Source organism: Lynx rufus, unplaced genomic scaffold (genome assembly GCF_022079265.1).
Source record: "Lynx rufus isolate CCGP_SWC_20201006 ecotype Redwood Valley unplaced genomic scaffold, mLynRuf1.p SCAF_12, whole genome shotgun sequence".
NCBI classification, from domain to species: Eukaryota; Metazoa; Chordata; class Mammalia; order Carnivora; family Felidae; genus Lynx; species Lynx rufus.
Window position 1 is genome coordinate 67,840,145 of NW_025814826.1, and position 18,381 is coordinate 67,858,525.

Consider the following 18,381-nt stretch of genomic DNA (forward strand, 5'->3'; position numbering starts at 1 on the left):
CCAGGAGAGCCCACCGCCCGGGCCTGCCGGACCTCCGGGCATGCCGGCCCAGGACACTTCTGCGACTTACCAGCTCAGGATCTGTCCCCTCCTGGGCCACAGCTTCCAGACAGGCAGGGTGACCCCATCCAGGGCAGCCGCCACAGACCTCGGACAGCGGGCCGACGAGGCAAAGGGCTGGGAGGGGCCGCTACAGCCACCTCCTGGGGGCCTCCGCCTGTTCTGCCAGGGCCCGACCCGAACCGCGACACCCAGGAGCCAAGGTACCGCCCGGCTGAGAGCCGCAACCCACCCCCCCCAGCTCCAGTCCGGGCGGGGGGCTGTCTTCTGCAGCACGCAGCGCTCGGAAGCCCCCATCAGAGCCATCGGGAGCCCCGGGCTCGCGGTGTCACTGCGTAGTCAGAGCTCCTGACCTGGATGTCAACACAGCCAACTGTGCGGCTCACGCCAGGTGGGTGGCTCACCTCACTTTCCCTACCGCCCTTCGAGGGGACCGCCGACACGGAGGTGAGCGACAGGGACCAGGAGGGCTGGTGTGGCGCCGGTCGCCCCGGCAGGACCAGCCCGGGCCTGGGCCCAACGCCGCCCTCCCCCCCCCCCGACCTTGGGCCCTCGCGGCAGCTCCCCACCTCACGCAGGTCTGGCCACCCCAATCAGTACTGGGAACCCCAAGTGTGGACGGTGATGCCCCCGCCCCATTCTCCCTGGCTGGAGAGGGTCAGGGGCCCGTGAGCAAGCTGCCGTGGGCTCTCCTGTCACCGTCAAGCGGAAGAGTGGACGGCAGCCGTTCCCCAGGGCCCACAGGACAGGCCATTCCCGGGGGTCACACACACGAAGCCCAAGCCGCCACACGCAGGCGCACACCCGCCGTTGAGTCCGGCAAGGAAAGCCCTGTGTGGGGCAGAGGGCGGTCCCCGCGGCACACGCCGAGGCTCCTCCCCACCTGCTGTCTCCCGGCAGAAGAGGTGCCCTCCCTTCCCCGGGCATACCAGATGGGCGGAACCCCAGACACTCGCAGGCCAGGCCTCCCCTGCATCTGACAGGAGACGAGGAGCGCCGACTGCCTGTCTCACAGGCCGGGCCGGGCCCGAATAGGCACCCGTGCGAAATCAGCCGGGTATCTCTCTTCGCTCGAAGTAGACACTGTTGTTCGTACCAGAACCAACTCAAACTCCTGCTGCGTTGGCCACGGTCACTCAGTGCTTTCATGGGCAGTGGGAGCCGTGCCTGGCCTGGCACCTTCTCAGGCTGTCGGTACAGGCTGTGCACAGACAGAGCCCACACGGCGCGGCTGGGGCACGGGGGAGACGGAATGTCAGAGAGTGGGTGGGGGTGCGGGCAGGCATGCCCAGGAGCATGGCAGCCAAGTCAAGAGAAGGTTGGCCGCGGCACACGCCCTGGGCCCGAACCCCGTGGTCACAGCCAGGGAAGGGGCTCGACAGGAGGAAGGGCCGCAGCCCCCCTGCTGTACCCCCCACACCCCTGCCGGCCCAGGAGCAGGGCTCCCTCCCCTGGCAACACGGCCCACACTGACCACGCCTGCCCCACCCCGAGACCGGCCTTCTCTGGGCTCCCTGAGCACCCTCTGTCCCGGGTACACTGTCGGCGCTTCACCACACTCACCACCCTGTGGGGGCTCCCGCCTCACTTTTCCGCTCGCCTCCTGACGGGAGGAGAGCGCCGTGAGCAGAGCGGGCACCCGGCCCAGGACGGGGCGCCCAGTTTTCTCTACTAGTCCCGTCACGGGTCCTGGCCTGGGCTGAGCGGGAGCGGCCTGTGTGCACACGGCCGAGCAGGGCCCTCACTAGACACGTGAGGGCCTGGGGCGTGGCCGTGACACGGAGGAGGCACCCACCTCACGTGGGGGCTCCCTCACAGCAGATGCTCCCTGGATGGACGGAACGCCGTGCCCCCCAAATCCCTATGTTGGAACCCTCATCCCAACGGGCTGGCGCGCGGAGGTGGGCCTCTGAGAGGTGCTTAGGGTTGGACAAAGTCACGAGGGCAGGGCCCCCCGACAGGACTGGCGCCCTCAGAGAGAGGACTGTCCCGCCACACGAGGACACGCTGAGGAAGCAGCTGCCTGCCGCGTGGACAGGGCGCCGGCACCCTCACCTCAGACGGCCAGCCTCCGGAACGGAGAGAGAGAGGCAGAGCCTGCCGCGTCCGTGGCCCGAGGGCCGGGGCCGGGCCCCGCTGCCTCTAGGGAGATCCTGGGCGTCCGGGGGGGGGTGGGGGGGAGCCGGGCATGAGGGGGAAGCACACGGGACCCCACAGCCCCCCCCTGGGGGGGGTGCTGCCCAGCCCATCCTCAGGCTGAATTCCTCTTTAATGAGACATCACTTTGGAGACACATTTCAGAGCCTTCAAAATCGCAGCCCGAGCCTCGTCAAACCAGCCAGAGATTACTTAAGATTTACCGCACAGGCGCTAAAATAAAATAAAATAAAGTAAGGCGGGCCTGCGCGCGGCAGCCCCTGTGACAGCGCCATTTGTAGTCGGGACGGAGCGGCCTCCAGACTCATCTGCTCGAGCTCAGCGGCTTCTGTTTACCCCGCACTTTCACGTCAAATGAGTTTGGAAGGAGTGAAAAGTGACAGGCGGTTTAGGGATATAAGTCACGTTTCAGCAGCAGTTCAGATTAATGAACTTGCTGGCAGCCGCCGAGGGCACAGGCAAATCCACAAACCTGAGAACAAACACGTTAAACCCTCGCTCGGCGGGAGCCTCCGCCGCCCCCCAAGACACCCCACACCCCAGGGCCGGTCTGGGCAGCAGCGGCGTGCGGTCCTCGGGGCCCAGCCGTACATCCTGCGGGTCCCGCAGCGATCCCACCCGCAGCCCCTGAGGCCACCAGCCACTGCCAGGAGGGGCCTGCACCCCATAGTCCCAGGCAGTCGGGAAGTGCGGCCCCATCTGCCTGGAGCAAGAGTGGCAGCGGCCCTGCTGCCCCCACGCTCGCTCTGACGCCAGGCCCCTTGTGGCACAGGACCGAGTGTGGCAACCCCTCGCCACAACGAGGGGTGTCATCCCTCCGGACAGGGAAGGCACGGACCTGCCACGACCACTGGCCATCTATCTAGCTGATAAGCCAGGTTCCGCCCCGGCCCTGCTCAGGACACCTGGCCACTCCGTGAGGCAGCCCCAGGGGCCTCTGGGAGCTCCGCCCCCCGGCCTTCCCGCTCGCTCAGGGTCACACGGCGTGTGTTCCCCAGCGGCGCTCCCCAGGCTCCCCCGCGACGGCAGCATTTCCACACACACATATACACAGCTTTCTCTCCACAGCGGGTGTCTGTAGGAGGGTGGGATCCAGGGCCACCCATGCCAACACCGGCACTCTCGGCCACCGGGTCACCTGACTTACTTCCCGCCTGTGTCTCCCAGTCCCCAACACTGCCGACTGAGACTTCCAGGACTGTTGGGGCCTGCCTGCCACACCCCCCAGGGGTGTTCCCCTCTGAGGTGCGTCCGGATCAGGAGGGCCAAGGAGAGCTCACGGGCCTTGGGCTGAGGCTGGCCACCCGGCGGGAAGCCCTGCTTTCTCACCCCTGCGCCCTCAGACCACACTGGCCTGGGCCCAGCCACCGGCTCAACCCCTCCTCATGCCCAGGGAAAAGCTGAAGAGCCTGCAGATGCACAGGGTGGAGGTCAAGGCCACAGGCCAGGCCAGTCGGCCAGAGCCTCCCTGGACCCACTGGCTGCACACACCCTCTGATGGGAGCTGAAAGTGGCAGGTGAGTGGGCACCAGACTGGCCCTGGAGACAGGCCCTGGAGACAGGCCCTTTCCGCTGCCTCGACAAGACAAGCCCAGGCGGGCGCAGCCGACAGGCCGGGAAGCTGGCGGGCGGCCACTCTGCTGAGAAGGAAGCCCACCCCCCAACAGGGTCCGGCTGACCTTGGGCAAAGGAAGCCCAGTCCGCTGGCAGCCACGTTTCCCAGGACCTGAGCCGCTCAGCCCTCGGCCTCCACCACACCCTACTCTGCAGGCCCACGAAGCCCGGGGGCCTGGCCCCCAAGAACCCAGGACTCTGTGCTCAGGGTGTGTCCCGGAGCCCTGGCAATGGGTAACACAGACCTGGAGTAAAGCGGTCAGGTGGAGGGAGACCCCACTAAGCAAAGCCTCCACACGTGGCCTCAGATTACGTGTACCCGTCCTGGGGGGTAGGGCCCAGCCACGCCCGCACGCACAGGGAGCGCTGGAAGCCTCAAGCACCCGCGAAGCTGACCCGAGCCCGCAGCCATCGCGCACGAGTCAGGGCCACAGGACCTGAGCCGTCTGACACCAGCACGGCCTGGGACAGGGCGGCACAGAGCCAACCAGAGCAGCGTCCTCACCACACCTACCCGCCCCACCCATAGCCGGGCCCCTGTGCCGGGGCACCCACACGGCCATGGCCCTCCCTGCAAGGCGGCCGGCCCGGGGGGAGCCGTGGCCGAGCAGGGTGGGCAGCTGGGTCCGGGCCTGTCCGTTCTGAGCCGGGCCTACGGCGCCCACAGCACCAGGCCCGCCTCCCCTGACGGCCCATCCCACCTACCTGAGCCGGGAGGTCAGACCTCGCAGACCTGCCCACACGGCATATGGACAAGCGCCGTCTCCACCCCCACCTGCTCAACTCCCACACCGAGGCGCAGGCAAGTATTCCCTGTCCTGCTGCCGACTGGGCTGCTCCCCACCTAATGGACTTGACGTTCTGCCTGGTTATGAGGTGGCTACAGCCCAGGGGGGGTGCACCCAGCCACCCCCCCAGTAGGCCTCGCCCCACAGGGCCTGCCACCCCTTTCTGCTCACTGACCCCCATAGGGCCACCCCAGCCCCCCACCACGCCCCCTGGGGGAGGCGGGACCGGAATTCGGACCGCGGGAGGGGAGGCGGGAGCAAGATCAATAAATCTGAACCTCATTCACGATGATCTGGGGCTCTTATTAAGTAAATTAATTTAAGTTAATTTAGCTCGATCATGACTCCCGATCACAGTGATTTAGTGAGGGGGAAATTGCATTAGGAAAGGCCATGCTCACTAGATAGGAGAACGGAAGAAAATTAGACCCACTTAGCACTGTGAATTAATATGGAAATAGCAGGTGTAAATTTAACCTTATCGAGAGAGTGAAAATTATCTTCATAAATTTGTAGAAATAGCCCCCAAGATACTTATAAATCTATTTAAAACAAAAATATTACAAAAAGTGCAGTAAAATTAATTTAAAATATACTTGCAGCTATTGCCTCCAGAAAAACCAGCAGCAGGGCCAAGTTCGGTGCAGCCTCGCGGTAACGGAGGAGGGAGTGGGTGCCGCGGCCTGGGTGGGCCGATCGCCCTGCCACAGGCCAGCGGGCCCGCACCTCCTCTCACAGCCCCAGAGCCAGGGAGCCACTGGCCAGCAGGTGGTGGGGCTCCTGGTGGGCTAGCAGGACGGCCCCTGCCCAGTATTCTGTGTAGTCCAGTCCCGTGGGGCACAACGGTCCCTTGTCCACAGCCCTCGGCCAGAGTGCCCACCGCACCCGGGTGGAGGCCGACGCTGGATGAGGGAGCTCCCACTCTGCTCCCCTAGGAAGAGGCTCCCAGAGGGCGCCCCGTTCCCACTCACCCACCAGAGCTGCCGCCCCACCCCCCACCTCAGCAAAGGAAGGGGCCATGCCCCCCACGACGGGCCTCCTGAGGCCCCAGGGCTGAGCAGGCTCACAACAGGGGCCCCTGACTTCTATCCCCTAAAGCTGCTGCCCCAACAGAGCCCTCCCACTTCTGGGCCAGGGCACCCAGAAAATAAGTGGAACCGTCCCCACTCTGTACGCCCTCAGCCAGGAGCGGCCCAGAGCAAGGCTGCAGCACTGGGGGGTGGGGTGCAGGCAGCACCCATTGCGGGGGACATGGAGAGGGCCGTAGCCCCGTGTGCCGAAGGAAAGATGGGCCACAGCTCCCAGAGGGCGGCTCAGGCCCTACCTCTAACCAGAAGTTTCTCCATGAAGTGGAACAATGCCCGGTGTGGCCTCAACTGTCCAGATGGTGGCTTCCCCCACGGACGTCCCCTGCCAGCTAACAGCCTACAGACAGCGGTGGAGGGCATGCGTGTCTGTGCACGCGTGTGTCCGTGAGTGCACGCGTGCGTCCGTGAGTGCACGCGGCATGCACAGGCTGGCCGTAGGTCTGCTGCAGAAACTGCTACACAGAAAAATTAGCCTGTTCCACGGCCGGCAAACTGTAGACCAAGTGCTTCTGTGTGGCCAGCTCGGTCCCCTACAGGCCCCAGGCCCAAGGCAGCCCGGATGAGGGCGTCCTACCTGGACAGCGAGAGCCGCCGTGACCGCCAAGAGGGCAGGGACAGGGGAGACTGGGGGGCGCTGAGAGGAGACACGGGCGTCTTCTTGACAATGCGGTAGCGGGTCTTGATCACTTTGCCGGTGGGAGGCGTCCGCAGGGTGTGCACGCTGGACGCTGCAGAGGAAACGCACACAGACGGGGTCAGTGGAGGTCGGCAGGGGGCCTCTCGACTCACTCCAGCCCCGCCCCACACAGCCCCAGAGCACCCAGGGGCCCGAGGCTCCAGAGAGCTGGGCCCAGGCCTGGAGTCCTGAGACACAGGGCACTGGGGATGCCGAGTGACACGTGGGCGGGGGGGGGGGGGGGGGGGGCGGCAGAAGCGCCCCGGGGCCAGCTGACTGGGCGGCACCATGGGCTGGTGCCCCTCAGCAGGCAGCCCCCAGACTCAGGACCCCCACTCTGGCCCCAACTCCCCAGAGCCTCCAGGAGTAGCGAGGAGGGGGCCGCAGGAGGGCGCAGGAGGCCGGGGTGCAGACTGCTCGCCTCCCTCTCCGGGCACCCCCAGCACATGCTCACGCAGATTTATGTATTTAATCACCAATGTTTTCATAACATCTTGCGGGGGATGTACGTACACCACAGCTTCTCTTTTGCTGAATGGTTCATGCAATTAACAGGGATCTGTTTTGCCCGAGTTCCCCTCCACTTGATAGCCGGCAATTTCTCCACAGCTTCGAGGAACGTACCTAATTGCCCGGCTCGCATAATATACAGCTCTAACTGCCCAGATAATTAAAGCGAACGCAGCGCGGGACGGGGGCGCCGAAGCCTCTCGTGACCCAGCCCATGGCCGGCAGCCTCTCCGGAAGCTCCCCTCTCGGACCGGCGCTGGGACCCAGGCTCCCTGCGGGCTCCTCCTCGTCCCATCCAACCTGCCTGCACAGCACCCCAGCATGGGTAGCTTCCTGGGGCTCCCACTCACAGAGACGCTATGCCGGGTCAGGCCGTCGGGCAGTGGCGGGGGCGGGGGGGGGGGGGGGGGGGGAGGGGCGGCGTGCGTGCCAGGCGAGGCCCCCAGGAAAACGCACAGGGTCTCACTGCCGGAGCATCAGCACCAGAGCAGACCCCTGACCCTTCAGCCAAAGGCTGCCAGGGCCCCAGGTGGCCCGGAGGGAGCAGTGCACGGGGCGGCACCAACCCCCCACATCCCCTCGCTAGTCCCGCTCAGTGCCAGTCCTTTGGCTCCTCCGACAGCACGGACCAGCGCTCCATGACCCGGGCCTGCTCCGCTAGACCCTCCCAGAACCCACAGATCCCGAACCAGACTGGGAACCTCCCCGTTGCCGGGCTGCAAGGAGCTGTTACGAATCACGGACAGCATCTAAAACCCGTCTTTCAGAGCCCCAGACCCAACAGACTCCAGCCCGCAGCCAGGCTCCCGAACCAGCTCCTGGCTCCACACACCTCCTCTCCAGGCTTGCCCGGCCCGCCAGAACCCACTACCCCCAGGGGACACCTGGCCGGGAACAAGCAGGACAAGCCTGGTATCTGGCACTGTGCCCCTTGCCCGGATGTCGGAAAAGCCCCTCCTCCAGGTGTCCCCTCACCCTCTGCCAGGGTACCCATCCACCCACACGGCAAGGCCAGGACACGGCATGGGTCAGAGCCCTCCCGAGTGCCCCGGACTAGAGGGTGCACGCCTGCTGCCAGACCAAGGAGACTGTGCAGGGCCCTTTCACCTGTCAGAGGTGGACGTGGGCTTCAAGGCCCAAAGAGTGCCAGGGGCAGGGCACAGCTCTGGTCACCAGACTGGCGCAGGGACGCACAGCAGCTGCCCACCAAAGGGAGCCACGACACATCCAGGTGAGGCCAGGACAGACGCCCCGGCAACAGGGGAGACCCCCCCCCTTCTCCCCTCACCCCTTCTGTCTGTCTCTGTCTCTGTCTCTCCTCGGTTCTCCCTCCCTCCAAGAGCAGCAGCTCCAGGGAGTTGGGGAGAAAACAGAAGGTCAGCAAAACCAAAGGGCGACATGGCATCACCAGGGACACCTGATCTTGCTGACTGACCAAAGTGAGTGGATCCTTAGCTCTGAGCACCCCACACGCTCTTGGGACGCAGGGGAGAGCCTCGCACACAGTGGGCATCGATAGACAAATGTTTGCTGAATTGAATTTTCAAGGTCTTACAAGCAAGGATGGACCACAGAAAATCAATAACAGCTTGTTCCAACTAAGAGCCTTCCTCTAAGTCATCCGGGCCCCAAGCTACCCTCACAGCCGCCCTGCTCCCTCGGCCCCTGCATCCGGACAGCACGCCTGACCCCAGGCCTCCCAGGCAGCGGCCGCTGGCTGCTCTGGGATGGGAGGTGCCACACAGCCCTGGCTCTGCAGCTAGACTCCTGCCCAGGAGCCCTGCTGACTCACCAGCCCCACCCCCTTGGTCCTGAGCATAGGGAACCCAGGCCCCGCCCAGCCCCACTCCCCTCTTCCGGATGTGAGCACTGCCACCTCTAGGAAGCCCCCTCTCCCGCCCCCACGCCCAAAGGCCTGGACTCTGCATTCAAGTTAACAGGCAACTGTATTCAGGATGCACTCCTGCAAAGCGCAGGCCTGTTGTAAAATCAACTTTTTGCTTAACTTACTGCATTTTACTTATCAGTGCCCAGTTACCACTTCTGGGAAACGCAAAGTAAAGAGGCAGATCTCCTCTTAAACAGTCAGCCTGGCGTCCTTTCCTTCACACTGTCATCTGTGAGGCCCCACCCCCCGTGGTCCCGAGCAACAAGGGGAGGGGAGGGCACAGCAGGGCACACCCTGGCCCACGGCGGGGCTGTGACCCCTACAGCCTGGCCTGCTGGTCACTCCTGGCCCCCACCTTTTCTCAATGGGCAGTTTAGGCACAGGCAGCGGAAGGGTTCACGGCAGTGACCCCGGAGAGACCGCCTAGGGCGCCCGTGCCAAGAACACACAGGTGGGTGTGTGCCCCCGTGGCCAACAGGCGCAGGGATCCTAACACTGTGCCTGCACACGGGGACCGGGAAGCCGGGGTGGGAGGCGGCAAGGCCCGCCCCAGGGCGAAGGTGGCAGGCACACCCCCGCCCTGCTCCCCGTGGCTCGGGAGCCCAGGCCTCGCCCCGACCCCGCGGCTGGGAAGGCAGCCCCAGCAGCCGGCCATTCCCCCCGGCTGGCGGAGGGTTTGTGTAGATAATCATGTTATTTAGATAGGATGTGGGTTTAATTCCCTTCATTACAGACTCCCAGGGTTGTAATTTTTTTTCTCCGCATGATGTATTCCCTGTGGCACATTTCACTCAAATCAAACCCTTCGCGCCTTTATTGCCAACGAGGCCCGGGCGCCGCGTTATCAGGCCCACACACACAGCCCTCTCCGCCCTGCCGTGCAGAGGTCACTTCTAATGACTAATCGATCTCATTAGCTTTCCTAATTAAAAACTTTACTACCGCAATGGAAGACGAACTACAGAAAACTGCTGGCGTCATATTTGAGTGGGATATGAGCCCATCTATCAGCGGAGCCCTCGCGCCTGCACAGTCGGCCCGGGGGCCGGCCTCCCCCGCGCGCCCGTGCTCGGGGGCCCCAGACGGGGTGGGGGGACTAGGCTGCAGCCAGGGGCCCTCCTGGGCACCGAGCACGGGCACGCGGGGCAGGCGTGGTGGCAGGGAGGGAGGCCGCTGAGGCCCAGGGAGGCGGGACACCAGCCAGCCTGGCTCCTGCCCCCGGCACGTCCTGCCCTCCGTGATCCAGCCGTGGAAGCGGGACACACGCCAGCCCCTCCCAGGGCCCCAGAGCACTGGGCGGATGGCAGGAAAGGGAGGGCCATGCCCCGTCCCGGCTCCCCCAGCCCCCCTCCTGACCAGCCACCAGACGGGAGAGCCCATCAGACGGAGGTCACAGCTCTCTCTGTTTCAGTGCAGAGCAGGAGTTGAGACGGAGTTCAGATTTTTATGGAACTTCAAAGGGCAATAACTAGGTAGAAAATGAGCTGCTAATTTCACAACTGTTTAATGAATAGGCAGAAGACGAAGACTGTGCAAAGGGCTGCCTGAGGCTGCTCCCCATACAGGCGGGCACACTCAAGGCTGAGCGAGTGTCCCCAGCAGCACCCCACTGTCCGGCCCCCTAGGGAAAGGTCTGGTGGGGGGGCGGGGCAGGGACCACGCGCCCCTGGCTCCGTGGCCTCCCATCCACCAGCCTCTGGTCTTCGCCCAGCAACGGCCCATAGACAGGGGCACTGGGGCCTCCAGAGACAGGCCCCGTGAAGATGGCAGACCTGTCCACAGCTGGCTTCCCACCCCGTTCCAGAAGCCTCTTCCCTGAGCCTCTGGCCTCGTGAAGAGGCAGCGGGGGTGTTGCTGGTGGAGGCACAGACGAAGGGCAGGGCTGTCTCCAGCCCTCCATCCCTGCTGGGGGACAGGACAGCTGAGCAAAAGCGAGTGACTGGTACCTGAGCACAGAATTCACCTGTGCCAGTGGAACAGGACTGGACAGAGCCCGCAGACGGAATCCAGCCTGCCTGTCGTGCACCCTCAAAACCAAGCCATGCTCCTGAAAGAGGGGCCCCAGGCCAGGCCCCAGACCCCTGGCCTCTCGGGACCACGGCAGCGTGGGGCGGGGGGGGGACCCCTCTGGCTGAGGGTGGGGAGCCCGGCTGGTGGGGTGGCCACGGGGCCAAGGGCTTCTGCTGGCCCAGGCTCCCCAGTTCACAGTCCAGGGAGATTCAACTTCCTCTGCCTGATCCGCTTTTCATCAACAGCTACCCTGACGCGTCAGTATCTGCAAACAGGCTGCAGACAGCTCTAAAAGGCCGTGCTGCGGCTCAGCATTTCAGAAGCCACAGGGATTTCTGCTCTTCTGCCACAGAAGCCATTGTCCACTCTCAGTCGGCTCAGGTCCCAGCCGGTCACCCTGCGGTAGGCTGGTAGTGCCCCCACCCACCCGCACCTGCCTCCCGTCAGGCCGCCCACAGCCCCCAACCGAAATGGGCACAGGGCCCCCACCTGATCAGGGCCCGTGGATGCCAACCACCGGCAAGCTCTGTGCACCCAAACTCACTCCGGAAGGTCTTCCTTCCAGCCTTAACCGGAGTTTTTGATGCGGTGCCAACTCGACCCAGCCCAGGGCCTGGCACTGGGTGAGGGAGGCCTGGCCTAAGGCAGACAAGAGGGGCCAGAGCAGGGAGGGGGCCGCGCCACGGAAACCAGCCTGGCCCCCTCCTTGGCACAGACGTGGGACAGCACCTGGCAGTGGGGTCGCTGATGTGCCCGAGAGAGAGGGTGGGAGGCCCCTGTGAGCACCTGGGCACCTGCACGCCCACAAACCCGTCGCCTGTGGGGCCTCTTCCCTGGGCAGTTTCCGAGAGCCACGGCCTTTGGGGCAGGCCCCGGACACAATTCTGCTCTCCAGCAAGAGCAAGGCTGTCAGATCAGCGGCCAGCTTACGGTCGTGACCGCAGCTGATGGTGGTCAGGGGTGCAAAGAGGTGCACACGGCAGGCAGGACCTGTCACGAGTGCCCCCAGCAGTGACACCGCCAGCCTGGAAGGACCGGGAGGGGCCTGAGTGGGGTCCAAACAGAAGGGACAGCACAGCCACAGGCCCCAGGCAGTGAAAAGCAGGGAACAGCTCTAGGCAAGCAGGGTGCTGGCTTCTCCTGGAGGAAGCGGGGAGGTGCCCTGGGGGCTCCCGGGGGACGAAGTGCTGAGCAGCCGGCTAGCACGGGGCCCGGGCCTCCCCACACCGCCTCCAGGTTGGCAAAAGGCTCATACCTGCGGCCAAGGCCTCACCTCGCCCTCAGGCTCTGTACCACCCCAGGGGCGGTGACAGGGACAGAAGTGAGGGCCAAGCAAGCCAGGCGGGTCTGGAGAGTGCGCAGGCAACAAGGAGCCCACAGAGAGCCAACGGGAGGACTGGGCCCAGGCAGGCTCCCCGCACCCAGCTCGAGGTGCATCTCCCAGCCCTCCAGGGCCTTCCCCTACCTCCCTGACCCGAGACCAGCCACTCAACAGACTGTGGGTGCAGGGGGCAGGGGCAGGTGAGGTGCAGGTCAGCCCAGAGGCGCCTGGTCTTCTCGGCAGCGGGAGGTGCCGCAGGGGCGGGCCGCTTTCCCCGCTGGTGGCAGGTGGGCTGCACAGTGGCCACAAACCCACACGTCACAGCAACCCTGCAGGACCCCAGCAGAGCCCGGCTCCGTCCTAACAGCGGGTGTGCCGCACTCCTGGGAAAACGGCCACGGCAACGTACGCAGACCAGCAGGCGCACCGGCTGAGAAGCCTTCAACGCGCAAGGGTGTCCTCACGTCTGAAACCCCGCGGGGCAGCCGAGCTGCTTGCGGAGCCCTGGGCCGGGCAGGCCGGGCAGTGCTCGAGAGGACCAGGGCGAACGGCAGCAACACGTCCTGTCTGCCTGGGGCAGGGCCGGGGGTTGGGGCCCGGAGAAGGGCTGTGGGGTGGGCCCCAAGCCCCCCTCGGCCTCAGAGGGGACAGTGAGGTGTGCCCGCTCTCTCTAGACACCGCCCGTCCACCAGGGCATTTCTGAAGGTCAACGTCCTCTGAGCTGTCCCCTCGGTGACCCCCACGGTCCTGGAGACGGTGGAACCGGGGCCACATTTGGGGGTGAAAAGGGCCCCCCCACTCCTAGGAGGGGCGAGCCGACCCCAGAGGCCACCAGGAAAGGTCCACACCATCTGCAGGAAGCAGCCAGAAGGAAGGCCTGTGGGGTCCGGGCTCTGGTGGTCGGGTGCCGCCGAAGGGGGTCCCAGGCCTGCTCTCCACTCCCCTCCCCACTCAGCCTCAGGCCGGTTGCTCCCCAGTGTCCGCACAGTAGCTGCCAAGGGAACGCGGGCCCGAACTCCGCCCTGGCGACTCTGTGCCCCCGGCCCTGACCGCGGTCCCGCCGCACGGCCCGGCCCACACGCCCGAGGCTCCGCACGGGGGCCGGCACAGATGGGCGCACACCGTGTGCGGCTATTTCCTGCGCGTGTGGCCCGCCTGCCAGCCCCTCCGAGACCCACCAGGGCTTTTGCAGCACAAGCCCAGACCCTTCAGTTACGCGCTTAACCAGGAAGGATGTGTCCAGACACAGGGCTGGTCCACACCCCGCCCCCCCGCCCCGTCTCAGATGGGCCCCCATCTCTGTGCTACTAGGAGATCAGCACCCGGAATGGGATCCAGCCCTGGGACCTGGGGCGAGGACACCAACGCCCCAGTTTCTACTGACGCCGGTGCCCCCTGGCTGGGGGCGAGCCGCAGGGTTCCTCCAGGACACCGAGGAACAACCTGGCCATCTCTCCACACTGGGCTGGACTGCCCTTCTCCCCACCCCCCCCTCCCCCCCAGGCCTACCACATGGGAAAGACTCAGCCAAGGGCCCCAGGCAACAGGGCGGGCCGCTCTACCCAGGAAGCCGCTGGGCCTGCTCCCAGCTGGAACCACGGGCAGAACCCACCAAGCCGGGTCCCATTCGGACGGCGGTGCTACCGCTGTGGGCAGCGTTGGCTTCGGCTCAGCCTTTCTAGTCTGATGATCTCTGCCTTCTAATTGAGTTCGCGGTTCAGCGCGTTTAGGGCAGTAAGTGGACACCTTGCCACACCTGTGTTGGAGCGCTCGGGGCTGCCGGGGTGGGGGGCGGGGAGGGGGTCTGGGCCTCCCAGGCCTGCAGACCGGGGTCCCCTCCGCCTGAGCGCCAGCGGGGCCCCGTGCCGGCCTCCCCCAGCCCCGTCTGCAGACTAGTCTCTGGTGAGCCTAGAAGCACGCGTCCTTTCTGGTCAACAGCCCCGACCTCCTCCCTGATCCCCCGCCCGTCCGTCTAGGCCCCTCAGCAGCCGAGCTCAGCTGCAGCGTCCGCCAGACCGCCCCACGAACGCACACCCCCTGCCCGGACGCCGGGGTGCTCAGGGAACCCCCGGCGCCCCCCACCCGCCGCTGCCTCAGACACAGCGGCTTAGAAAGTACCACCGGCTTCCCCCGCCAGGCCCCGCGCCAGGCTGTTCCCAGCTGCTCTGTCAGCGGCACCCCACCTGCGGCAGGAGGCGAGGGTCGGCGGCACGGCCCCTCGGGGCGGCGAGGGGCGCGGGAGATTAGCGCTGCTGGGCACCACTTCCCGCCGGCCAAGCGAGAAGCCAGCTCCCTGCGGGTGGCCGCATGGCGCGGAGGCGGGCACCGGCAGGCTGCGAGCCAGGAGGCAGACAGAAGCGGTTCCCCCCGCCCCACCGGCCCCCAGGCCCCTCCACTGTGTGCAGGGGATTCCCGGGTTCCCCCACGAGGCTCCCAGCCTCTCTCCCTGCACCCACCCCCACCTACTCCCAGGCCCCCAGGCCCGTCCACTGTGTGCAGGGGATTGAGTCCCAGGTTCCCCGACAAGGCTCCCAGCCTCTCTCCCCGCCCCCCCCCCCAACGGCCCCCAGGCCCCTCCACTGTGTGCAGGGCACTGATTCCCAGGCAGGGTTGGCTCTGCCCGGCTCTAGTGGAACATCTTCATCAGAAGGGGGAGCCTCCGTTCCCTCCTGCCCTCCACATAGGACACACAAAGCCCGACGAACAGCACAGCTGACAGGGCACATCGGCCCCTCGGGTACAGATGTAGGGAGGAGCCCCGCTGGGGCAGGTCGGCGCTAGGCCAAGGGGCCTCTGCCCAGGGCCCCTCAGGAAGGACAGGAGAGGAGCTCGATTCCACTGACGCCAGCCTGGAAAACAGCGGCCAGGAGGCAGACGCCATCCTGCCCCGTAAAGACCGCTACAAACATGCCCACAGACCTCCACCTGTACCGTCGCACAGGTGCCCTGCTGTCCACCCAGGCCCCGCAGGTGCAGGAAGCACACAGGTGACAGGACCTGGCCGCCGTGTTCCCACCCGCGAGAGCACGGCCGAACCGTGACAGAGCCCCCACCCTGTGAACACTTATTCATGTGCTTGCAGGGGCCCGTCCACGTCTCCAAATGAGGCGTGACAGCAGCCCAGGCAGAAGGCAGTGCGCGCCCCGCCCAGCGCTCACCCGCCAGGAGCTGCCAGGGACTGAGCTCTAACAAGCTTCAGTGGTGGGATGACTGGAATCACAAAGTATGAATTTTTATGAGTCTAATAAATCACTCCACTTTTCCTGTGTTTGATGGTTCCCAGCACTTCCAGTGCTGGAAGAGCCCCGCTGCCATCAGATGGTCTGGCCCTCGTCTCTGCTGGTGGCCGGGGACAAGGAGCCAGGGCAGCTGGAGACCCTCCCGGGCACCCTGGGGCCATCGGAGGCCAGCGCGTCCACAGGCCCCCCGCGGAAGTTCTCAGGCCGGCTCTGTGCTCCCTCTGCTCAGAGGCCAGCCCGTGGAAAGGGTGCCCCGGCCAAATCAGCACGGACCCGAGCACACACCCCTCTGTGACAGAGCCGTAGGGACCCCAGGGCCCGGGAAGGGGGGTCTGAGGGGCAGCAGTCCATCCAGCCCCACTGATTTCCCACGTGCACCACGCGGCCTGCAGGCGCTCGCCGCCAGCCTTCCGGCGCACCGTCATCCAAGCCGGGGACCGGCCGCTGACAAACGGTTAGCGATGATCAAATCACAGAGGCAGCCCGACAGGCCATACGTCACCGAGCAGCCATCGGCCCTGCAGCCTGAGGAGCGTGGGCGGCTCGGTGATGACAAACAAGGGCTGTCAGCTGCCTGTCCCCCAGCGGGCCGTGTTCGCTGTCGTCCCACACTACCTGGTGTTTAATGACGACACTGTCAGCCCAAGACGCAGCGCCAACGCCGCCACGGACTGTCAGGGCCCTATTAGAGGAAAGATTGAGACCCTACTCTTTTTAAACTCACTCAAGCAACACAAGCCGCTAGTTCCTATAATTATTGTGCGTGAGCCATCGATCGTGCCGACACCTGACCCGTCTGTATGAGATGGGAGTAGTTTGCTCCGTGACAGTTGCTATAGATTATGGGGGTGGGTCATCCCTCCCCTCTTAACCACGGTGCTACCTACCAGAGCAAGGGGGAGACTGAGCACCTCTCACCAATCCCCCACCCGCAGGCATGGGCACGGGGGGCAGGGAGGCCCAGCACCTCCTGGGAGGTCAGGAGGCACCCCACACACTGGGAAGGCCACGGGGGCACCGTGGCAGGCAGCTAAGGAATCCAGGCAGGGAGAGGACACTCCAGGCAGGGCACGACTCTGGCTCAGCACGCCCTGCAGGACCCCAGCACCCCAGGACAGCACGTGGGGAGCACCAGCGCCTCAGGCAAGCACACATGCGTCAGGGAGTGGCCGGCGCCCCCGAAGGGCACCGGAGTCTGTCCATGGTGCGTGGCGGGTCCGGGGGCTCAGCTCCAGCTTCAGGAAGGCAGAGCTCGTAGCCAGGGGGCCCACTCTGGTCCCTTCCTCCCCTGGCCCCAGGTCACAGGACAGGCCTGTGCCCTCCTGTGCTCAGAGCCCAGTTCTGGCCTTGGCAACCCTGCGGACCCCTCAGCCCTTCTGAGGCCAACCGGTGCTCGTGCCTGCGTGAAGGCCTCTGGATCCCAAGTCGCGGAGCCCCCAGAACACAAGGCCCAGCCCCCAGGCCCACGCTGACAGCCATGATACTCAGGGTCCGTCGTCTACAGCCAGGCACCGAGCCGGGAGAGCCCATCTCACAGCCCCAGGATTAGGTGGCCTGAGGTCCATCTACCACTTCCGTGGAATCACGCAGCCAAGGACAACAGGAAAGTTTAAGACGCGAACAGTGAAAACAGCGTTTGGAAAGCAACTGCAGAGCAGAGGCCTGAGAAGGAAGCGGACTCCACGCGGGGCGCGTCGCACAGGCCAGGCTCTGATGGAAGGCAGCACCGACACCGCTGTGTCCCCTGCAGAAGGTTCTGGCAGGAACTCACTCATTCGCTCATTCAACGCATTTTTGGCAAGACCTGTCGTGCACTGGGAAGAAGCAGGGAGCTCAGCGAGCCCCTCAAGGTCCTCTCCTGGCAGGTGGGCACCCCCCAGCCTTCCCCCCCCACCCCGAGCCCACCCCGCCCCCAGGAAGGGAGGGACCCCCCCCCCCCCAGGGAACACGTCAGGGGAGGGGAGGCAGTGGCAGCACTTGCTACCCCAACCTGGAGCACTGCGGGGTCCCTGCCAGGGCCCAGCCTGCGCGAGGCCTTCCCACCTGGAGCTGCAGGGACTCCGCGGCCAGCGCCACAGGAAATGCCTGAACTCCTCTCAAGGTAGCCCATCCTGTGCCTGACACAGAGCCTAGATGACCCTACGGTCCTGCCGGCCTAATGCCAACTGCTCTCCCTCGACCCCAGCGCAGGCCTCGCTGCCTGGCAGGGCCCGGTGCTGGCGGCCCGTCCTCCCTGTGACCCAGGTGCGACGACGCACAGAGTGGGGGCCGCCTGCCGGAGCCCCTGTGTCGGTAAACACGGAGCTGAGCCCAGCGCCGCTTCCCCCCCACTAACACCTGTCAGGGGACGGGACTTGAAGCCAGCCCGGCAGGAGAGGCCCGGGAGCGGGCCACAGTCTCCTCCCAAGGCCTCTCACCTATGCCACTGCCAGGGCTCACGTGCCCAGTGCAGCGGCCTGAGGCCACAGCTCCCACCACCTAGGCAGGACCGGTGCCCGCCAACACCTTCCCCCGCACTGGGCCTGCTAGCGTGCGGTCTCCGGCCTCACAAACGTCCAGTGCTCTGTCATCTCGAAGCCCCTTCCATCTGGGGGCCTGGCCAGACAGGGACGGGAAGGCCAGCCTACCAGGTACAAAGGCATTCGCTTCCACAGCTGGGCTGAAACCCCAGAAGACCAGAGGCTCTGGGCAGCAATGTGGGGGCTCCCAAGTCCACCAGGGACAAGTGAAGGGCCACGTCCACTCTTCACCAACAGCACCGGGGCCCACATTCAAGCAGGGCCAGTCCAGCCAAGGGGGCAGAGCCTGGCCCATGAAACGAAGGCCCATCTACCCCGTCTGGTAGCTGCTGCTGGGGGGACTTCTGGGTGGGCAAGAAAGTGATGGGAAGGGCCCACCGCTCCCAGATGGACAGACACCCCACATTCTGAGCCATGAGAGACGGGGAAGGGCCCAGCTCCCTGTCCCGGGTGCATGTCTGACACGCAATGATGCTGGTGTGGGGGAAGGCAAGGCTCAGAGCGCGCCCTG

At 65.5% G+C, this 18,381-nt stretch overlaps 1 protein-coding gene across 1 annotated transcript in view; it reads right to left on the reverse strand.

The window, feature by feature from the left end:
* The window catches only part of ZC3H3 (zinc finger CCCH-type containing 3), an 88,674-nt gene that overhangs the window by 46,622 nt on the left and 23,671 nt on the right, over nucleotides 1-18,381 (reverse strand). The window contains exon 4 of the mRNA XM_047074274.1: nucleotides 6,282-6,435. Within this exon, the coding sequence (XP_046930230.1) occupies nucleotides 6,282-6,435 (154 nt within the window). The remainder of the gene's footprint in view (nucleotides 1-6,281; nucleotides 6,436-18,381) is intronic.